Genomic DNA, 21,801 nt, shown 5'->3' with positions numbered 1-21,801 from the left:
GTAAAAGTACCTCCATATCCAGTAATGATTCTCGGAGTAGAAGGGGAGTGTGACATATTATTCAGCGGGGTTTCTGCTGAACATTATTATTACCTTAGTTTCTCTGTAAAATACTGTAATTTCGATACACTGCCTTTATTCATTTACAATTACAGATGCATTGTTGAATTATGTGTCCTGATGTGTCATAATATTTTACATTATCTGTTTGTATCATTTTGTTAACATGTAAGGTGTAATGTACCAAAAATGACATGCCCCTATATTTTAGATTTTATGAGCACAGTCTTTATGTGCGAGTTCATTACCTGCAGTACATTTCTGTTTAAGTAACGTTTTCATTTGAGTTAGCCGGAGAAGGAGTCTTTATATATTCATATATATATATATATGTATATATATGTATATATATATATATATATATATATATATATATATATATATATATATATATATATGAAAAGGATGCAACCTTGTTGTTGGTGCTGTGAGCAAAAGCAAAATGAGGAAGCAGAACTGGGATTGTATCTGAACCTGAAAAGTTTAAATCCTCAGTAGGAGAACCCTGCCGAAAAATATATATATACACACATACAGTACACAATCACTGGCCACTTTATTAGGTACACCTTGCTAGTACTGGGTTGGACCCCCTTTTGCCTTCAGAACTGCCTTAATCATTTGTGGCATAGATTCAACAAGGTACTGGAAACATTATTGGTCCATTTTGATATTGAGATATTGGTCCATTTTGACATGATTGCATCACGCAGTTGCTGCAGATTTGTCGGCTGTACATCCATGATGCGAATCTCCTGTTCCACCACATCCCAAAGGTGCTCTATTAGATTGAGATCTGGTGACTGTGGAGGCCATTTGAGTAGTGAACTCATTGTCATGTTCAAGGAACCAGTCTGAGATGATTCAAGCTTTATGACATGGTGCATTATCCTGCTGAAAGTAGCAATCAGAAGATGGGTACACTGTGGTCATAAAAGGATGGACATGGTCAGCAACAATACTCAGGTAGGTTGTGGTGTAGCAATGATGATCAATTAGTACTAAGGGGCCCAAAGTGTGCCAAGAAAATGTCCCCCACACCATTACACCACCACCACCAGCCTGAACCGTTGATACAAGGCAGGATGGATCCATGCTTTCATGTTGTTGACGCCAAATTCTGACCCTAATATCCGAATGTAAAATCTGAAGTAAAATGTAAAAAGAATATTTAGGTGATATACATTTACAGAGGGTATGCAATGACATCACTTTCCCGCTGAAACACGTCCTCACTGATATAAGTGGCAAAACATGCTGCAGTACAGCTGATTTTAGTCAGCAAAACTGCAAAACATACAATTATATGCTTAGAATAAAGAGAGTTAGACTCTACAGGGAACTGTAAAACTTACCAAAGGACAAGCAGACCATGGACATTGATGTGACCAGGAATCAAGTTTCCTGAGAACATGTTTTATAGAAGTTATCTGGCTTAGTTATGTCTCTAAACATGATTTGTGGAGTAGGCCCTTATGAAGAAATTGGTTTGTTTTCGCTAGCTATGACACATTATATGCATATATACACACACACAACACACACACACACACATACACACACACACACACACACACATACATACATACATACATATATATATATATATATATATATATATATATATATATATATAAAGAGAGAGAGAGCACCCCCCGCTGGTAGATCCCTGCATGCCCCACCTATGCGCGCACATATACACACGTGGACAAAATTGTTGGTACCCTTCAGTCAATGAAAGAAAAACTCACAATGGTCACAGAAATAACTTTAATCTGACAAAAGTAATAATAAATAAAAATTCTATGAAATTTAACTAATAAAAGTCAGACATTGATTTTCAACCAAGCTTCAACAGAATTAATTTAAAAAAAACTCATGAAACGTTACTTACAAAAAGGAAGGAACATTATTCAAAATCTTTAATGGCGACCTAATTTTAATATATATATATATATATATATATATAAATTATACGGACACAAACTGTATTGTGTCATTCTACATCTTGTTTTGATAATATTGTAACGGAGTTGGACTGTAGGGGGCGGCGGCACCCATAATGCTTCCGGACCAGGGAGGCATGGCCCACTGCATGCGGCAGGCACCCCCCCGGCAGCCCATCCACGGAGCCTCGGCCCCAGACCCGCCCACACCGGCATGGCGGTGCAGACGAGCCCGACGGCCTCCCCATCCCACATCCCCCCGAGTGCATCCCCACCCAGGAAGATGAGGCCCCCGAACCTCCTATGCCACCCCCCAGGTCAGACCCGTAACCATTCAGTGGACAGTGGTGGGGCACCAGAGACCCGCAATAGCCGGGACGCCCGGCCCCAGCCCCAAGGCTGGAGTGGCGAAGCCCCATTACAGTATTAGTGTATGTTATATATTAACCATTTTTGGTTATTAACCCTGTCCATTTTTGAGTGTTTTAGTATCCCTTGGGATTCTTGCTTATTGCATGATATGTACATGAGTCAGCAAGAAGAGTCAGTTGTATATCTTTATTTAAGAACATAAGAACATAAGAACTATACAAACGAGAGGAGGCCATTCGGCCCATCAAGCTCGCTTGGGGAGAACTAAACTAATAGCTCAGAGTCGTTAAAATCTTATCTAGCTCTGATTTAAAGGAACCCAAGGATTCAGCTTGCACTACATTATCAGGAAGGCTATTCCATACTCTGACTACGCGCTGTGTAAAGAAGTGCTTCCTTAAATCCAGCTTGAAATGTTCTCCTGCTAATTTCCACCTATGGCCACGAGTTCGTGTATTTAAACTAATGCTGAAGTAACTATTTGGTTGAACAGCATCCAAACCTGTTAGAATCTTATATACCTGGATCATGTCCCCCCTCAGACTCCTTTGCTTGAGACTGAACAGATTTAGCTCAAGTAACCGTTCCTCGTATGACAGTCCTCTAAGACCAGGAATCATTTTTGTGGCCCTACGCTGCACCTTTTCTAAGGCCACAATGTCCTTTTTAAGATATGGTGACCAAACCTGCACACAATATTCTAGGTGAGGTCTCACCAAGGAATTGTATAATCTTAGCATTACCTCCCTTGACTTAAACTCCACACACCTGGAGATATTCCCCAACATCTTATTGGCCTTTTTTATTGCTTCCCCACACTGGCGAGAATGGGACATGGAAGCATCAACATACACACCAAGGTCTTTCTCATGATCAGCTACCTTTATTTCAGTGACACCCATGAAATACCTGTACTTTACATTTCTGCTCCCTAGATGGAGTACCTTATATTTATCAACGTTAAATTTCATCTGCCAGGTATCGGCCCAGTCAATAATTAAATCAAGATCCCGCTGTAGCTGCTGAGCCGCTAATTCAGTATCTGCTACACCACCCACCTTGGTGTCATCTGCAAATTTCACCAGTTTACTGTATATATTGGTATCCATATCATTTATGTAAATTAGGAACAATAGTGGTCCTAAAATCGAACCCTGCAGTACCCCACTATGAACGCAGGCCCACTGTGACATTGTGCCTCTTATAACTACTCGCTTCCTCGTTTCCTATCTGTTAACCAGTTATCAATTTGTTCTTTACAGTAACTTTTCTGGAGTACTGAATATGGCAAACATGACTGATAACTAATATGTAACAACTGTACAGTATGCAAATATTTTTGGTAGACGACCATACTTTTTTATTATAGTCTTACAGTTTTTACTTTGCATGCCAACAACTATTTTGAGTGGTAGTGTTTTCATTTCTTTGTGAGTTTAGCTAGAATTTTAGGGTTTGTGCTTAGTGGATTGAATAAAGGAGAGGAGATTTTAGGAAATGTTTTAGCATTTCAGAAAAACTGTAAAATGTTAAGGCATGTCAGACTACTTTGAAAGTGGGTGAGAGGCCTCAGACTCCAAAGGGTTACAGTAAATACTTATTATGCTATGTTTCTTTCATGTTCCTGTTTTTGAGTCTGGTACTATGACAAAAAATTCCCAATCTATCTATTGAGTGCTACTTTATCATTCCATCCTGTTTGTGCAATGTAGCGATGTAAAGTACTGTCAGCAAAACAGCATGATACTACGACCACCCTGCTTGACCATTGGTTCAGTGTTCTTAGATTAAGAAGACAACCTCACCTTGATCCCCTGCAAACATATCTCATTTCAATGTGGCCAAGCAGAGAAGTTAATGACACATTCACACGTCATTGTGACTGCTCCCCATCCCCACCCCGTGAACATGCAGCCATCAGCAGCCTTTCAGACTGTTAGCCAAACAGAACACACTAAGGAATGTGTCTGTTTTATTCAAGCACAGTACAGAACCATATGTTTTTTTATTTTTCATTTTCCACTCTGTCCACCTTTATTCTCCACAATCAACCGTATTACTTTGTTTAGGCCTGTAATTAGTCTGTTACACACACATCTTGGGTCACTCTCCTCTCCCAACATAACTCTTGCTTGGACACGCTGCTGCTTTGTATCTGGCTTGGCCTCCTTGCAGATGAAGTATTTCATCATGTGCCAAACAAGCTTAAAATCTGTTTAATTTTCATATACCACACTGTCCCTCATTGCTTGACAATATCAATCTTATTACTTTGTTTAGGTCTGTAATTATTATACTGCACACATCGTGGGTCCGCCTCATCTCCAAAAGGTGAAATAAAATACAAAATTCAAATTTAATCAATAAACTGACTAAAAACACATTTTGCTAGTTTTAGGCCATCTTTGCCTCACAACAGAAGCAATTTCTTAAATTTCACAGGCCATTTATTGCAGTGTAGTCAGTTTATTAATGAAATTGGAATTTTATCTAAATATAAGAAAATTATACTTGCTTAGATTTTCATTTTTTTGTAGTGAAGTTGATACCTGAAATCAGGTGTTCTTCCTGATTTCAGGTAAGTCACTTCAGCCTTCATAATCACTGCTCCCCCTGGTGGATGGATAAATCATTGCAAGTACTTTACATACAGAGAGGTAAGGGGCGGATCATGCCGGCCCACTTGTTCATTACATCATAGTGGGGGATCTCATTACAGCCAAGGTCCCACCCAGAACCCAGCAGGGGCCAGCCAAGGACCAGCCAAGGTCCCATCATGGAAACTGGGGAAAATTCAAACGGCTACATCTGTATATGCATGTATGTATATATATGCTTTGGATAAAATTAAGAGACCACTGTGTATTTCTAAGCAATTCGGCATTTTAAAATCCTGGTTCTACTAGCAGAAATCTACACTGAACAGCAGGTAGCTTCCAGATTCGAAATTTCTAAGACAGCAGAACAAGAATAAGGTGAAGACACTGGAAATGACCAGAAACCAGCCAGGTACAGGGTGGTGCCACTTTATAATGGCAGAGATGGCAGGAAATTATCTGACAGTTTTTCATGAATCAGAGGATGACATCAAGTGACCTTCAAACGGAATGGGAAACATTAAGTGCCGGTGTGAAGTGCACTGCCAGGACAGTGTGTGTCAGGCTCCTAGAAGCTAGACTGCAGTCCCAAAAAGCAAGGAAGAAGCCCATCATTAATGAGAAATCACACCCATAAATTGCTAAATTAGTAAAAAATATTTTTTTCCAGAGCTATATACAGTGCTGCTTGAAAGTTTTGAACTAGCCAAACATGGTTATTGTTTTCTAAAAATGAAATTAAATAACCTTATGAAATGAACATCCATCCACCCATTTTTCAAACCGCTAGTCCTACTGGGTCGTGGGGGGGTCCAGAGCGTATCCCAAAAGCAATGGGCACGAGGCAGGGAACAGCCCAGGATGGGGGACCAGTCCATAACCGGGCACACTCACACACCATTCACTCACACCTACAGGCAATTCAGCAAGTCCAGTTAGCCTCAGCATGTTTTTGGACTGTGGGGGGAATGCGACAACGACATGGGGAGAACATGCAAACTCCACACACCTGTGACCCCAGTCGAGACCTGAACCCGGGTCCCCGAGGTGTTAGGCAACAGGGCTAACCACTGCACCACCATGCCGCCCCTGGGTTATCAACCCAACTATTAGAAAACTTACATTTCCCCATTTCACCGCCAAGTGGCTACTAGCTAATTTCAGAGGCTCTGCTAAAATCAGCACGTTAGATCACCCTGGCTCAACTAATTTAAAAGGTGGAGGAATGGCATCAGCGTCACGCTGATAGGCTATTAATTCTGACTCAGGTCCTATTAGCGAGTATATTAAATACTTTTTATTTAGATGAAGTTAAAACACGTAGATAAATGGGAAACATAATAAATTGAGGTGGATGATGAAAAATTTACTAACAAGTCAAATTCCATTTACTACCTTTTAATGCCTTTAAGGGCCTTAATTTTGTCTGATTTCATTTACTACCTTTTACTACAGCGCAGACACCCTGTATTATATCCCTCGTTTCTTCACGTTCAGGATGCAGATTTCTGGATGCGCCGTCTCTCTGCACTTCTCCCTCAGCTGACGCGACACTCGGGACCGTGTACTAGTCACGCTCACCCACAAGTAGCTAGCACGCAGTGGTCATTTATTTATTTATTTATCTATTTATTTATTTATACATACCGATCCATCCTGGTTATTCGTGCCGAAATTCCCAGCTGATCTCCCCCGCAGCCTCACGTATCGCAGCTCTTTCGCAGCCCGGTGCACCGTGCAGCTGATCCTAAAAATCCTGATCCTGACTTGAACACAAGGGACTCCATCTGTACGTAGTTAGATCGTGTTTAGCACAACAACCAAGATATCGCATACAAGACACAAAAGCACTTGTGGGGAACAGAGCATCGTGGGAACTGTAGTCCTACTACTACATAAACTAGTACACCTCTATACGGAGGCGGCATTACGGGGCCTTGAGAAGGCGCTGCTCAGCCGAGAGGAGGCATGTCGCAGTAGAGCCAGCTGGCCTAGAAGCACCATAAGCCTATAGAGGTGGAGGCCCAGAACATGCAGGAGATCCGCGAGCGGTGCGAGAAGGAGGCCCATTCGGCACGACTGGGAGAGGCCATTCACCTGGAGCAGGAGCAGCTATGCAGGGCCGTCTGACCCTGCAAGCAGGAGGCCCCGTGGCAGGACCTGCCTGTCGCACAACATCAGGGCCCCTCTAAGTGGGGTAGACAGAAGGGCCAGTGCCAGGAAGAGGCTGCACCACCGGCAGTGTGCTGGCTGTCCCCAGAGAAGGGAGCCTGGCTGTGGGTGTCATTGGGTGTAGGGTACCCCAGCCAGGTGAACCCCCTGGAATCAGTGTTACGTCCCCTTAAGGCCGGAGGAGGAAAGGTCGGCGCCGGGGGGGGATCTGATACACCAGCAACGCCCAGCAGCTAGTCCCACCTGTGCTCAGGGAGTTACCTGCCCCGCCTGTGCTCGGGGAGTTACCTGCCCCGCCTGTGCTCAGGGAGTTACCTGCCCCGCCTGTGCTCGGGGAGTTACCTGCCCGCCTGTGCTCAGGGAGTTACCTGCCCGCCTGTGCTCAGGGAGTTACCCGCCCCGCCTGTGCTCGGGGAGGTACCTGCCTGCCAGTGCTCAGGGAGTTACCTGCCCCGCCTGCGCTCGGGGAGTTACCTGCCCCGCCTGTGCTCGGGGAGTAACCTGCCCCGCCTGTGCTCGGGGAGTTACCTGCCCCGCTTGAGCTCGGGGAGTTACCTGCCCCTCCTGTGCTCGAGGAGTTACCTGCCCCGCTTGAGCTCGGGGAGTTACCTGCCCCGCCTGTGCTCGGGGAGTTACCTGCCCCGCTTGAGCTCGGGGAGTTACCTGCCCCTCCTGTGCTCGAGGAGTTACCTGCTCTGCCTGCGCTTGGGGAGTTACCTGCCCCGCCTGTGCTCAGGGAGTTACCTGCCCCGCCTGTGCTCGGGGAGTTACCTGCCCCACCTGAGCTCGAGGAGTTACCTGCCCTGCCTGTGCTCGGGGAGTTACCTGCCCCGCCTGAGCTCGGGGAGTTACCTGCCCCGTCATTGGAGGCGACGCACTGTCAGCTGCCAGCGGACTCCTGGGACTCGCTTGGGAACTGAGGTGGGGACTGGGGGTGGTGGTCGCCGGGACGGTCGACCTCTGAGGAGGGGGCAGTGTAGCACCGGCAGGGTGCATGGCCCAGCATGCCCCACATGGACTTGTAAATAGCCGTTGTTGTACTGTGGTTGTTGTTAATGGTTGCATTTCCCTACTGTCGCGCTTGTGTTTGCCCGTATCTTGTGTGTACCCTGTACGATCCTCGCGTGTCCTTAGCCTGTATAATTCTCCCACTGTGTGTGCAGCTTACAGTTCGGTGTCTGACACCTTTGCGTTTCGGCTGTGTATATTTGGTTTAGTGTTCGTTTGATGCCTGTTATAGTCCAGCTAAGGACTGCTATTAAAGGGCGTGTTTTCCCCGGCAAATAAGTCTCCTTGTCCTTCTCTGCTCCCGCGATGCCTCAGTCCGCCTGGCATCACACTACACAATAAATAGTCCCCTAAATAATAAATACTTTAATACAAATTCAAAACTCCCCTGTCAGAGTTTCCTTAGGAAATTTCCTTTACCAGGGAGAAGGCTCCCAAAACTACATTACCCAGTATCCACCTGGGCTCAGGTCCTTCGACAAGTGACTTTACCCTCCCATACTCACCAGAGTAATAAACAAAACTTCATCAATCACCAATAACCATATTCCACTTGGCAACCTGAAATATGACACCAATACTGGCCATTTTTCTGTTTAACCACATACAGAGATTTCAAGCGCAAAACAAGTAAACAATAAACCTATCAACCCGGGTCTGTGTTCTGCTTGATTGCATAGAACAGGCAGGTCCAGGTACACCTGCTCACGTGTGTATTGCGGTGTGGTGTTAACTAGATAGTTGCAACATAGCAGATGTACAAAAAAATGACTTGGTAACTTGGTAACGAGTACTGATCACGTACAGCAGCCTTGTGGAGTTTCTGTTGGTATCTGTTATCCTCCCACAGTCCAAAACATGGAGCTAAGGAAAGCGGCTAATCGTCACTCTTGCTGAGTGTCACATCTCTTTGGATCTGGTCATTGTGCATTTGAATATTTGATGAACGGTGTGTAACCACCACACTGTGGTTCTTTCAGGGCAAATCTATACCTGACTCCAATTATCTTATTTCCAAGAGGTCCTTATCCTAGGGGTTCATATACTTTTTCCCACCATGACCTTGATTCTTTAACCCCATGTTGGATAAACAATATATCAACGTGGAACAAGCGTGTCATCTGTTAATTAACACTGTATTTATTGTATTACTGTATTCACAATGAAGATCACTAGAGTATTGGGATAGCAAGATGCAGTGTAATATTTGGATTAGCAAGGCTCCCCACCCTCCTGTACAGGATAAGCAGTAATGGAGGACGGCTCCACACTGTTCCAAAGAAATGCCGCTCCAGCTCCCTTCAGGACTGCAGACCAGCTGCTCTCACACCTCCAGGCTTGTGGGTGTGGTTCCCACTCTTGATTCTGCATGTACAGCTTGCATGTTCTCCTCGTGTCCCCGTAACAGTCTTAGACTAACAAAAGTCTAAAAGGACACAGAGATTCATTCTCAGTATAACTTCTCTCTCCTACCAGTTTGTCTTCTACATAATTTCTCTTTCCATGCATTTTCATATACTATGTTCTATTCAGGGTTGTGGGAGACTGGAGCCTGTAAGATACCCAGCATGGGGTGCCAACCCATTCCGGGGCACGCTCATAGTGGCAGTCACACTTATAGTGACAGTCACGCTCATAGTGACAGTCACACTCATAGTCACACTCATAGTGACAGTCACACTAATAGTGACTGTCACACTCATAGTCACACTCATAGTGACAGTCACACTCATAGTGACAAACACACTCACAGTCATACTTTTGGACGAGCTGGTAACTTCAATTCACCTTTTTTGGGCCGTGGAGGGAAACCGGAGTATCTGAACGGCCAGTAGGCAGAGCAGGCGGAAGCATTTAAATACCTGGGCACAGTTATGGACGCCTGCATGTCATTCCCCCAACATGCTGACCTTGTGTTTAAAATGGCCCTACAGCTCCTAAACCTTCCACACAGGCTTATCAGATTTAATTTTGGTCATTTATTGGTTCTGTTCTCACCATTAATCTGACATGCTGGTAAATCTCTCTTAGAGTTAAACTCAAATCAAACGATTCTCAGGTTGTTACTCAGGCCAGATAACAGAGGCAGCTCAGCTTTCACTGCCTGAGTTGTTCTCTCTTGATCAGTCTCTAGGAAAGACACCCTTATAATACAGGACTCACCGCAGGACCCATTCGTTTTATGTGTGAAAAACGGCAACAAAACCATGTGCAGGTTTGGCAGGAAATATCAGGCGAAACATCAACACAAGCATTTGGCTTCCATGTTAAATGGATGTGAGCAGAAACAGCTGTGGGCAGCAGAGGGCGCTCCACTCAGAGCACCGAGCTTCATGGGAGGAGAGTAGGGTGTGTGTGTGTCTGTGTGCATGGGAGTGTGTATGTGAATGTGTGTGTGTGTACGGGTTTGTATTTACCACATTCGTGAGGAACAAATATATCAACAATGTGTCAAAACCTGCTACATTTTAGCTTATGGGAACATTTTTCAGCTCTCCACAATATAATCTTCAATTTTATAAAAATCTATGAATGCAATCAAACAACGAAATTAGCCAAATTAGTCTTATATTTTGTTTGGTTACTTATGGTCCATGTTAGAGCTGGATAAAAGATATAGTTACCTTAGGCAGGATTAGGGGTTTGCCCAGAGGAATGACAGTGATAGTCAGTCCTGTGACTGTGAAAGGACAGTTTACATGCATGTCACACGTGTGTCACAGTAACTGGACACAACTGTGATAATTTGTATGCTTTTGGAGACAAAAATGTCTGTGTTTGCGTCACCAGAGGGATAAATTTCCCTGTTTGCATGTGTGTCACCGTCTGTAAGTGTATCACAGATGTGAGAGAAATGCTTGTGCATATAGGCTGTAAACCCTCATGCATTTCAGTCTTTGTAAGTGTTTTGTTCCAGCTGCTGTCAGACGCAGCATAAACGGACTCAGACCCAGGATGGTTGGATTGTCAGGGGTGATTTATTAACAAAGAGCACAAACAGGAGAGAACAGAACAGAAAAGGAGAATGAAACACTGATGCAGAGCCAAAGCCGGCGTGGTGGCTGCCACAGGATCGATTCCTCCCCCCTTAGCCGGGGACCCACCTTATACACCCACCCCCAGGGGAACAAGTGCACCACGTCTAAATTAGACAGGGGGGAGAGAAACAAACACGCCGCCAGCAGAGGCAGCAGCACAGAATGTGGAACTCGTCACTAGAGGGAGTAAGAATCCACCTTCCTATTGTGTTCAGGGGTATATCTGTATTACTGCAGTGCCACTGTGAGTGTATTGTGGGTCATATTGTGGCTGATAATCTTATTCTTCAACTGAGTGGAATAAAAAAGGAAAGTAACTATATATATGTATATATATATATATATATATATACATATATATCCATCCATCCATCCATCCATCATCTCCCGCTTAATCCGGAGTCGGGTCGCGGGGGCAGCAGCCTCAGCAGGGAGACCCAGACTTCCCTCTCCCCGGCCACTTCGTCCAGCTCCTCTGGGGGGATCCCGAGGCGTTCCCAGGCCAGCCGAGAGACATAGTCTCTCCAGCGTGTCCTGGGTCTTCCCCGGGGTCTCCTCCCAGTGGGACATGCCCGGAATACCTCCCCAGGGAGGCGTCCCGGAGGCATCCTGATCAGATGCCCGAGCCACCTCATCTGGCTCCTCTCGATGCGGAGGAGCAGCGGCTCTACTCTGAGTCCCTCCCGAATGACTGAGCTCCTCACCCTATCTCTAAGGGAGAGCCCAGCCACCCTGCGGAGGAAACTCATTTCGGCCGCTTGTACTCGCGATCTCGTTCTTTCGGTCACTACCCAAAGCTCATGACCATAGGTGAGGGTAGGAACGTAGATCGACTGGTAAATCGAGAGTTTCGCCTTTTGGCACAGCTCTCTCTTCACCATGACAGACCGATGCAGTGCCCGCATGACTGCTGACGCCGCACCGATCCGCCTGTCGATCTCCCGCTCCATCGTTCCCCCACTCGTGAACAAGATCCCGAGATACTTAAACTCCTCCACTTGGGGGAGGACCCCATCCCCAACCCGGAGAGAGCACTCTACCCTTTTCCGGCTGAGAACCATGGTCTCGGATTTGGAGGTGCTGATTCTCATCCCAGCTGCTTCGCACTCGGCTGCGAACTGCTCCAGTGAGAGCTGAAGGTCACGGCTCGATGAGGCCAACAGAACCACATCATCCGCAAAAAGCAGAGACCTAATCCTGAGGTCACCGAACCGGACGCCCTCAACGCCCTGGCTGCGCCTAGAAATTCTGTCCATAAAAACTATGAACAGAATCGGTGACAAAGGGCAGCCCTGACGGAGTCCAACCCTCACCGGAAACGAGTCCGACTTATTGCCGCCCATGCGGACCAAACTCTGGCACCGGTCATACAGGGACCGAACCGCCCTTAAAAGGGAGCCCGGTACCCCATACTCCCGGAGCACTCCCCACAGGACCCCCCGAGGGACACGGTCGAATGCCTTCTCCAAGTCCACAAAACACATGTAGACTGGTCGGGCAAACTCCCATGAACCCTCCAGAACCCTGCTGAGAGTATAGAGCTGGTCCACTGTTCCACGGCCAGGGCGAAAACCACACTGCTCCTCCTGAATCCGAGGTTCGACAATCCGGTGGACCCTCCTTTCCAGGACCCCCGAATAGACCTTGCCAGGGAGGCTGAGGAGTGTGATCCCCCTGTAGTTGGAACACACCCTCCGGTCCCCCTTCTTAAAGAGGGGGACCACCACCCCGGTCTGCCAATCCAGAGGCACTGCCCCCGATGTCCACGCGATGCTGCAGATGCGTGTCAGCCAGGACAGCCCCGCAGCATCCAGAGCCTTGAGGAACTCTGGGCGAATCTCATCCACCCCCGGGGCCTGGCCACCGAGGAGCTTTTTGACCACCTCAGCGACCTCCACCCCCGAGATAGGCGAGTCCACCCCCAAGTCCCCACACTCTGCTTCCATATCGGAAGGCGTGTCGGTGGGATTGAGGAGGTCTTCGAAGTACTCCCTCCACCGACCCAAAACGTCCCGAGCTGAAGTCAGCAGCGCACCATCCCCACCATAAATAGTGTTGATGCTGCACCGCTTTCCCGCCCGGAGCCGCCGGATGGTGGACCAGAATCTCCTCGAAGCCGTCCGGAAGTCGTTCTCCAGGGCCTCACCAAACTCTTCCCACACCCGAGTTGTTGCCTCAGCGACCGCCAAAGCCGCATTCCGCTTGGCCTGCCGGTAGCTGTCGGCTGCGTCTGGAGTCCCACAGGGCAGAAAGGCCCGATAAGACTCCTTCTTCAGCTTGACGGCATCCCTTACCCCCGCTGTCCACCAGCGGGTTCGGGGATTGCCGCCGCGACAGGCACCGACCACCTTACGGCCGCAGCTCCGGTCAGCCGCCTCTACAATGGAGGCACGGAACATGGCCCATTCGGACTCAATGTCCCCCGCCTCCCCCAGGATATGGGAGAAGTTCTGCTGGAGGTAGGAGTTGAAACTCTCCCTGACAGGGGATTCCGCCAGACGTTCCCAGCAGACCCTCACTATACGCTTGGGCCTGCCAGGCCTGGCCGGCTTCCTCCCCCACCAGCGGAGCCAACCCACCACCAGGTAGTGATCGGTTGACAGCTCCGCCCCTCTCTTCACCCGAGTGTCCAAAACATGCGGCCGCAAGTCCGACGACACGACTACAAAGTCGATCATCGAACTGCGGCCTAGGGTGTCCTGGTGCCAAGTGCACATATGGACACCCTTATGCTTGAACATGGTGTTCATTATGGACAGTCCGTGACGAGCACAGAAGTCCAATAACAAAACACCGCTCGGGTTCAGATCGGGGGGGCCGTTCCTCCCAATCACGCCCCTCCAGGTCTCACTGTCGCTGCCCACGTGAGCATTGAAGTCCCCCAGCAGAACAAGGGAGTCCCCAGGAGGAGCGCTCTCCAACACCCCTTCCAAGGACTTCAAAAAGGGTGGGTATTCTGAACTGCTGTTTGGCGCATAAGCGCAAACAACAGTCAGGACCCGTCCCCCCACCCGAAGGCGGAGGGAGGCTACCCTCTCATCCACTGCGGTAAACCCCAATGTACAGGCACCCAGCCTGGGGGCAATAAGTATGCCCACGCCCGCTCGGCGCCTCTCCCCGCGGGCAACTCCAGAGTGGAAAAGGGTCCAACCCCCCTCAAGGAGACTGGTTCCAGAGCCCAAGCCGTGCGTCGAGGTGAGTCCGACTATATCTAGCCGGAACTTCGCAACCTCGCGCACCAGCTCAGGCTCTTTCCCCATCAGAGAGGTGACATTCCATGTCCCTAGAGCTAGCTTCTGCAGCCGAGGATCGGACCGCCAGGGTCCCCGCCTTTGGCTGCCGCCCAGATCGCCTCGCACCCGACCCCTATGGCCCCTCCCATGGGTGGTGAGCCCATTGGAGGGGGGACCCACGTGCCTTGTTCGGGCTGCGCCCGACCAGGCCCCATGGGTGTAGGCCTGGCCACCAAGCGCTCGCCATCGAGCCCCACCCCCAGGCCTGGCTCCAGGGGGGGGGCCCGGTGACCCGCGTCCAGGCAAGGGAAAACGTGGTTCCAATATTTTCATCATCATAAGGGGTTTTTGAGCCGCGCTTCGTCTGGTTCCTCACCCAGGACCTGTTTGCCTTGGGTGACCCTACCAGGGGCATAAAGCCCCAGACAACATAGCTCCTGGGATCATTGTAACACGCAAACCCCTCCACCACGATAAGGTGTCGGCTCCAGGAGGGGATATATATATATATATATATATATATATATATATATATACACACACAGTATTGTGCGAAAGTCTTAGCCAGTCACATAAACTTTTAAAAATGATCCCCATGTTTATTTAAACCTATGATATTATGTCTATCAAACTGTGTTTGCCCTTAACCGTTTCAAAAATCACTCCTAAAGTCACCCCAGTATTGGCAGTTTTTTCAATATACTCATGTATGTTTTGACATGACCACTAGCACACCTCATATAGCTAATCAATACCTCAGTGACTTTTTAAAACTAGTTTCATTAATTAAGTGAGTTGGTGGTAAAATTGAACAAATACATGAAATGGCTGAGGTGAACCTGAAGAGAGTTTTAGGAACCATATTGGTGTTCATCTAGCCATCCAACAAGATATCAGTAACTTTTTGGAGAACATAAGAAATTCCTTTTAGTTTTTTTGTTTTACTCATAATTTGCACATGTTCTAATATTAAATTTTGTTTTTCATACTGAGAAAATATACATTTACTACCCAGATAAATAGTTTTAAACATTTCCTATGACTGCCTAAGACTTTTGCACAGTACTGTATATATCTTAGGATTCCTAATGAAACAGGATTTATGTGTTATTTCTGGTAATTGGTAATCACCTACACTACTTCACTGATGGTCAGATGCTTTTCTGTTGTACTAACGTGACTTATTAAGATTTTATGTTATTTATGTTTATTTAGTTAATATATGATTAATTTGATTATATTATTATCTTTACTAAGTTACCTCAGGACCGCTGTAGGTTTTGAGTTAATAAACTGTCTGCCGTCTGCCGCCCCCTGCTGGCCAAAGCGTCGTCGCTGCGATATCAGGCTGCTGCGCTCAGTGAGCAGAGAGCGCGGATTAAGTCTGTTACTCAGTTACGTTCTGGGCAGCGCGGAACCGGGACATTAATGGGATAGAATAGCAAGCCTTTATTGTCAGTGTACAGGTAGCAAATACAATATATAGACAGAAATATAAAATATACATATAGAGTGAAGGGGAGGGGAAAAGCTCATTTCATTACATTTTATTTTATTCAGAATCAGAATTCACTCTATTGGTACAACTGCATGTACTATGAATTTGTTTTGGCAGTTTTGGTGCATTTACAGACAACATAGAACATAAGTCAGACAAAAACGTCGTTTTGCATGTTTGTTCAGCTTACAGAACCCAATTACTTGTTTCATTAACATACGTCACACTTCAGACAGAGTAAAAAGAGTTATACTGGTTATAAAGCAGAGATTTTAGCTTTTTGCCACGGAGAAGCAGCGACATGTGACACTCTGATACGGTAAAAATGATTCCTCCAGCACACAGTGAGCTATCCCAGCATGCACAGCCACACGGGGGAGTTTGGATAAACCCAAAACCCTGGATAGAGGGGTTCAGTGAATGAGGAGGTGAAGCTGTACAGGAGGGTCAGTCCATCAGAGGAGACTCTGTAGAAGGACAGAGTACCAGCCGCCCGGTCCAGATACACTCCTACTCTGCGGGAGCCTGAGGGCTTTATGGGTATGACAGTCTGTTTATAATTGTGCCAGACAGAGTATCTGTCAGGAGAGCAGCGCAGCATCCATGACTTGTCATTGGCTCCAAGCCCACAGTCATCACTCCCTCCTTTCCTCCCGATTCCTTTATAAGTCACTGCTATCCAGGCTCCAACTCCACTCCACTCAGCCTCCCAGTAACAGCGACCAGTCAGACTCTCTCTGCACAGAACTTGGGGTCGGCAGTCAAATCTCTCTGGATGATCAGGATATGGCTGCTCTGCCCCCCGTGTCGCCTTCCTGTTCCCCTCTGACAGAGACACTTCTCTGTATGCTGTGTTGGGATCCAGCGTCAGCTGGCAGGAGTCTGTAGGCAAGAGGAAGAGCGATTAATCCCATGACGAAGCCCAGCATCTCCATCATTATCACTGTCACACCTCACACACTCACTAACACAGAACTCGCTCCAATACACACATTTTATTCCCAATATACTCATGTAGCCGCCCGAGTCTGCGGCGCTCCGGCTGCCCCCTGCGCTGTGAGACACGCCGCGCTGAGAGACTCGCTGGGGCCGAACTGCACTTTAGCCTGCGCTCTATTATTCTGTACGATGCATAAAATATAAAAAGTCAAATATGTGAAATACCTCAGGAAATGTTGGACGCCCGCGCGATGCCGGCGGGAAGACGCGCCAAAATGATGCGCGTGTTAAACTAATAGGCTTAATTACAGGTAAATAAAATTACAAACAGCATTCATCAAACATATTAACCATAAAATTACACAACAAAGATTACCACTAAAAGTGAGTTTGTTTTTAGGTCATAATATGAATTTCTTTTAATCCACTTTGGACACATGTTACCATAGGGCACCAGGACCCTCCAATTTGGTTCCAACTGGTTGTGCTGGTATGAGTTGCTCCACAGACACCCGATGGATTGTATTTTACCACTTTATTTTACAAAAAGAGTAAAAACACACTTTAAAACGCCAAGGCTAGCCGATGGCATAAAAAAACGTCATAAAAATTTAGTCCGTTCAGGGCCCACTGTCAGATCAGCGGGGCCAGGCGATGTCCGTGCAAAAGATGATCCCCACAAGCCCGGTTCCGTCCGCCCCAGCCTATAAGGGTGACAAACACAAGGCGAGCAAACAGATTCTACCACAGCACGACCCACAATCGCCGTATAGGGATACCGAGAGTATCGCGACAAAGGCACACTACCGCACACTTATCACCCCCACAGGGCACCGCAATAATCACACACACAAATCGAAACACCCGTACACACCCACTACAAACGACACCATATCACGGTATCCACTACAGGGAGGATTGATAACCTGGTTTCGAACACCCGCCACTACATCAGCCTAAACCAGACCCCAGATCCGACGCCGACCCGATACTTGGCTCTGTCCAAGCGAACAGAGTTTTCACTTAACTCGCTGCGGGGGGAATGCCCAGTTACTCTCCCCCGCTCCGGCGTCCCAGCGACTCCTTCCCCGACCGAGCGTCTCGAGACGCGATCGCCACTCGGGGTGCTCCGCTCTCCAGTATCGGCTCCCCTGTCCGCTCTCCGGTGTCGGCTCCCCTGTCCGCTCTCCAGTATCGGCTCCCCTGTCCGCTCTCCGGTGCGTCTTCTCCCGATGCCTCGTCCGGTGTTTCTTCTGTCCTTTCCCTGGTGCGCCTTTTTCCGGTCTCTCCTCCGGGTCTCTGCTGTCCACTCCCTGGTGCGCCTTTTTCCGGTGTCTCCTCCGGGTCTCTGCTGTCCACTCCCTGGTGCGCCTTTTTCCGGTGTCTCCTCCGGGTCTCTGCTGTCCACTCCCTGGTGCGCCTTTTTCCGGTATCTCCTCCGGGTCTGCTGTCCTAACTTCCAGGGTGCCTTTTCTGTAATGCGATCCTCCCCCTTCACTTTCCCAACCAATCTCAACCATTGTTCCAGCGCCGCAATTGTCAAGGCAATTAATTAGTCCCGCGATCCCGGCTGACGTACCAAAGGCACAAGGATATAAACAAAACCCACATGCCCATAATACCCACGTGACACTCCTCCCTACTTTTTCATAGGCACGTCCTCGAGCCTGCTCCCAGTGGTACATTAAAACTTCCCCAAAAAAACACACCATGCATCAATCATACACCATAGCATGCCTTCAGGTATACCACACTGGTTTCTTTCCAAAATTAGCCCGCTGTGACCTGCGTACTGGTTCCACACCCCCACCAACACTACTTCCTGGTCCTTGGGAGTACTCCCGCCTATGCCCAGGAGCTGGCCCTTGGGGCAAATACGGGGCACCCCAACAGGGCCACCCCATCCACCTGGGTCCCTCCTGAGAACGTGGTGGCTCAACCTGAGGCTCCACCACTGGCTTCGGAGTAAACTTACAGGTACGTAATCGGTTCCTATGCACTGTCCTTAAAGGCCCATCTCTGCCTTCCGGCCTCACCTGGTAGACTGGAATCCCAGACGGTAACTGCCCTACCACCACACAAGGGGTTCTTTCCCACCGATTAGCAAGTTTACCCAGCCCCATCCTCCTAAAGGTACGTATCAGCACCCTTTCCCCAGGTAAGAGGGGCTCCCCCTGCACCTTCTTGGAATGAAACTGTACCTGGTGATCACTGGCCCTGGCAGAATGCTCAATCACTTTCTGGCCAACCGCTGGTGATGCTGCTGTACCCACCCCTCTACAGACACCTGCTCCTGCCCGGTCCACGTTCCTAACACTAAATCCAACGGGAGCCGCGCCTGGGTGCCAAACATGACATAATGAGGGGTGAAACCTGTGGATGCATGGACAGTAGTGTTATAAGCCTTCACCAACTCTGGCAAAGCTTCCACCCACCTGCTCTGTCGCTCTTCATTTAGCATACCCAACAGGTTTAAAAGGGTCTGGTTAAAACGTTCGCAGGTCCCATTACCCTGAGGGTGATAAGGACTAGTCCTACTCTTCCTACATCCATAATACCTGCACAACTCTGCCACCAATTCAGACTCGAAATTGGCCCCCTGATCAGAATGGAAGCGCTGTGGGCAACTGAACGGCTGTATGACAGTATGCCAAAGGGCTTGTGCAACAGTGCGTGCAGTCTGGTCCTTGGTGGGAATCGCCCACGCAAATCTGGAAAACAGGTCAGTCACAACCAGCAGGTTCTGGTAATCATCACAGGGTCGACCCAATGTTAAAAAATCCATACCCACCACCTCCAAGGGAGCAGAGGTCACAATGGGGACCAGGGGGGCCTTGCCTTCAGTCCGGGACTTGCGGACGACACACCTCTCACACGCAGCAATCCAATCTCTATTGTCCGTTTCCATGTTCAGCCAAAAGAATCGTCTACGGAGGACTGAAAGGGTCTTCTCTCCTCCCAAATGGCCTACCTGGGCATGGACCTCCTCCCATACTGCCTTCCTCCCAGAGAGGGGAACCAGTATCTGCCCATGAACCTCCAGAGTGGCGGAGTCCTGGATTCTCCTCATCAATACCCCTTCCCTCAATGACAAGCGGGGCCAGTGTCTCAATAGTTTACGCACCACCTCACCTGCCCGCTTCCTCTCAATCCCATCAGGAAGATGTCCTCTGGACACATACTCTGCCAACTGCCTCAGAGCCACGTCTTGACTTTGGAGCTTTTTCCATCGTGCGGGGTCCCACCCCCAGCTTGGCTCCTCCTCCACCTGTATACTTCTCTGCTGGACTTGGACTCTTGGCAATGGAGTCGCTCCATCATCTTCCACTGCATCCGGCCTCCGGGACAACACATCTGCATTAACATTCTCCTTCCCCGGCCGATACTTGAGGTCAAAGGTGTAATTCTCCAACTGGGCCATCCAACGTTGTTCCGTCGCCCCTAATCGAGCCGTTCTCAGGTGTGCCAAAGGATTATTGTCAGTGTACACAGTAAACTGAGCCCCCCATAGATAGTCCTTAAACTTCTCCGTCACAGCCCATTTCAGGGCCAGGAGCTCCAGTTTAAACGAACTATAATTTGAGTCCTTCTTCTCGGCCGGGTGCAAGCTACGGCTAGCATACGCTATAACGTGCTCTTGTCCATCCTGGACTTGGGCCAATACCGCCCCTAGGCCTTCAAGGCTCGCATCGGTGTACAGCCGGAAAGGTAATGAAAAATCTGCGAAGGCCAGCACAGGCGCTTGGGTCAACCTCTCCTTCAAACTAACAAAGGCCTGACTGCACTCCTCAGTCCACACAACGGGTGCCTGCCCCTTTTTTGCCGTTCCAACTAACAATGCGTGCAGGGGTCGAGCAATCTTTGCAAATCCCTTGATAAACCTTCGATAGTACCCCGCAAAGCCCAGGAAAGACCTCACCTCCCGCACTGTCTTTGGGGGTTGCCACTCTGTCACGGCCCTGATCTTCTCTGGATCCGGATGGACCCCAGCCTCGTCCACCACATGGCCTAGGAACTGGACCTGGTGCTGAAACAGCTTACACTTCTGCGGCTTCAACTTTAGCCCATAGCCACCAAGCCGGCTCAACACCTTCTCTAAAAGTTCCAGGTGTTCCTTGAACGTGGCAGAAAATATTATCACATCATCAAGGTATACCAACACTGTATCAGTCCCCAGGTCCCCCAAACATCGCTGCATGAGTCGCTGAAAGGTTGCCGGGGCATTACACAAGCCAAAGGCCATCTTCTCAAATTCGAACAGACCCATAGGGGTGGCAAACGCAGTCTTCTCCCGGTCCCCTTGGTCCATTGCTACTTGCCAATAGCCGCTGGCCAAATCCAAGGTTGAGAAGTACTTTGCCTGCTTAAGGTTGGTGAGGGCCTCCTCGATTCGGGGCAGGGGATAAGCATCCTTGCGAGTGATTGCATTTAGCTTCCTATAATCGACACAGAAGCGCAGTGCACCATCCTTCTTACGGACCAGGACTACGGGTGCTGCCCACGGGCTGCTGCTCTCTCGAATCACACCTGTGGATAACATGCCCTGCAACAGCTGGTTCATTTCCTGATACAGGGTAGGTGGAACTGGACGATATCTTTCCCGAACAGGGGCGGCATTACCTGTGGGAATCGTGTGCCGTACTGCATCTGTACTACCCAGGTCGTGGTCTCCTGAGGAGAACACACCTGCCCACGTAGTCACCAGCCCTTGTACGTGTTCCCGTTCTTCCTCCATCAATCCCTCACACCGATCAACCAATTCCTGCAACAAAGGCATCATCCCCGCCGGCTCCACATTCGCTGCCCTTACACCTACCTCAATCACACCTCCCTCTACCTCTCGCAGGGTGACCACCGGGTCAATAATATCTGCAGGCCTCAGCTGGGTCACTCGCGCCAACTTCTGATGCCTGTGGAGCTGTACTGGAGCCGGGTGCA

General features: G+C 48.5%; 1 protein-coding gene across 2 annotated transcripts in view; it reads right to left on the bottom strand.

Moving 5' to 3' along the window:
* Window positions 1-15,855: 15,855 nt before the first annotated feature.
* Window positions 15,856-21,801, bottom strand: part of LOC125740251 (tripartite motif-containing protein 16-like) — a 125,855-nt gene continuing 119,909 nt past the window's right edge. For both annotated transcript variants that reach the window (XM_049011164.1, XM_049011163.1), the window contains exon 7: window positions 15,856-16,806. In XM_049011164.1, coding sequence (XP_048867121.1) covers window positions 16,274-16,806 — 533 coding nt within the window. In that variant the 3' untranslated portion in view covers window positions 15,856-16,273. The remainder of the gene's footprint in view (window positions 16,807-21,801) is intronic.

This window comes from Brienomyrus brachyistius, chromosome 4, assembly GCF_023856365.1.
Source record: "Brienomyrus brachyistius isolate T26 chromosome 4, BBRACH_0.4, whole genome shotgun sequence".
Lineage (NCBI taxonomy): Eukaryota > Metazoa > Chordata > Actinopteri > Osteoglossiformes > Mormyridae > Brienomyrus > Brienomyrus brachyistius.
Note: the sequence above shows the minus strand (reverse complement) of the source record. Positions and strands in the feature narration are given on the sequence as shown.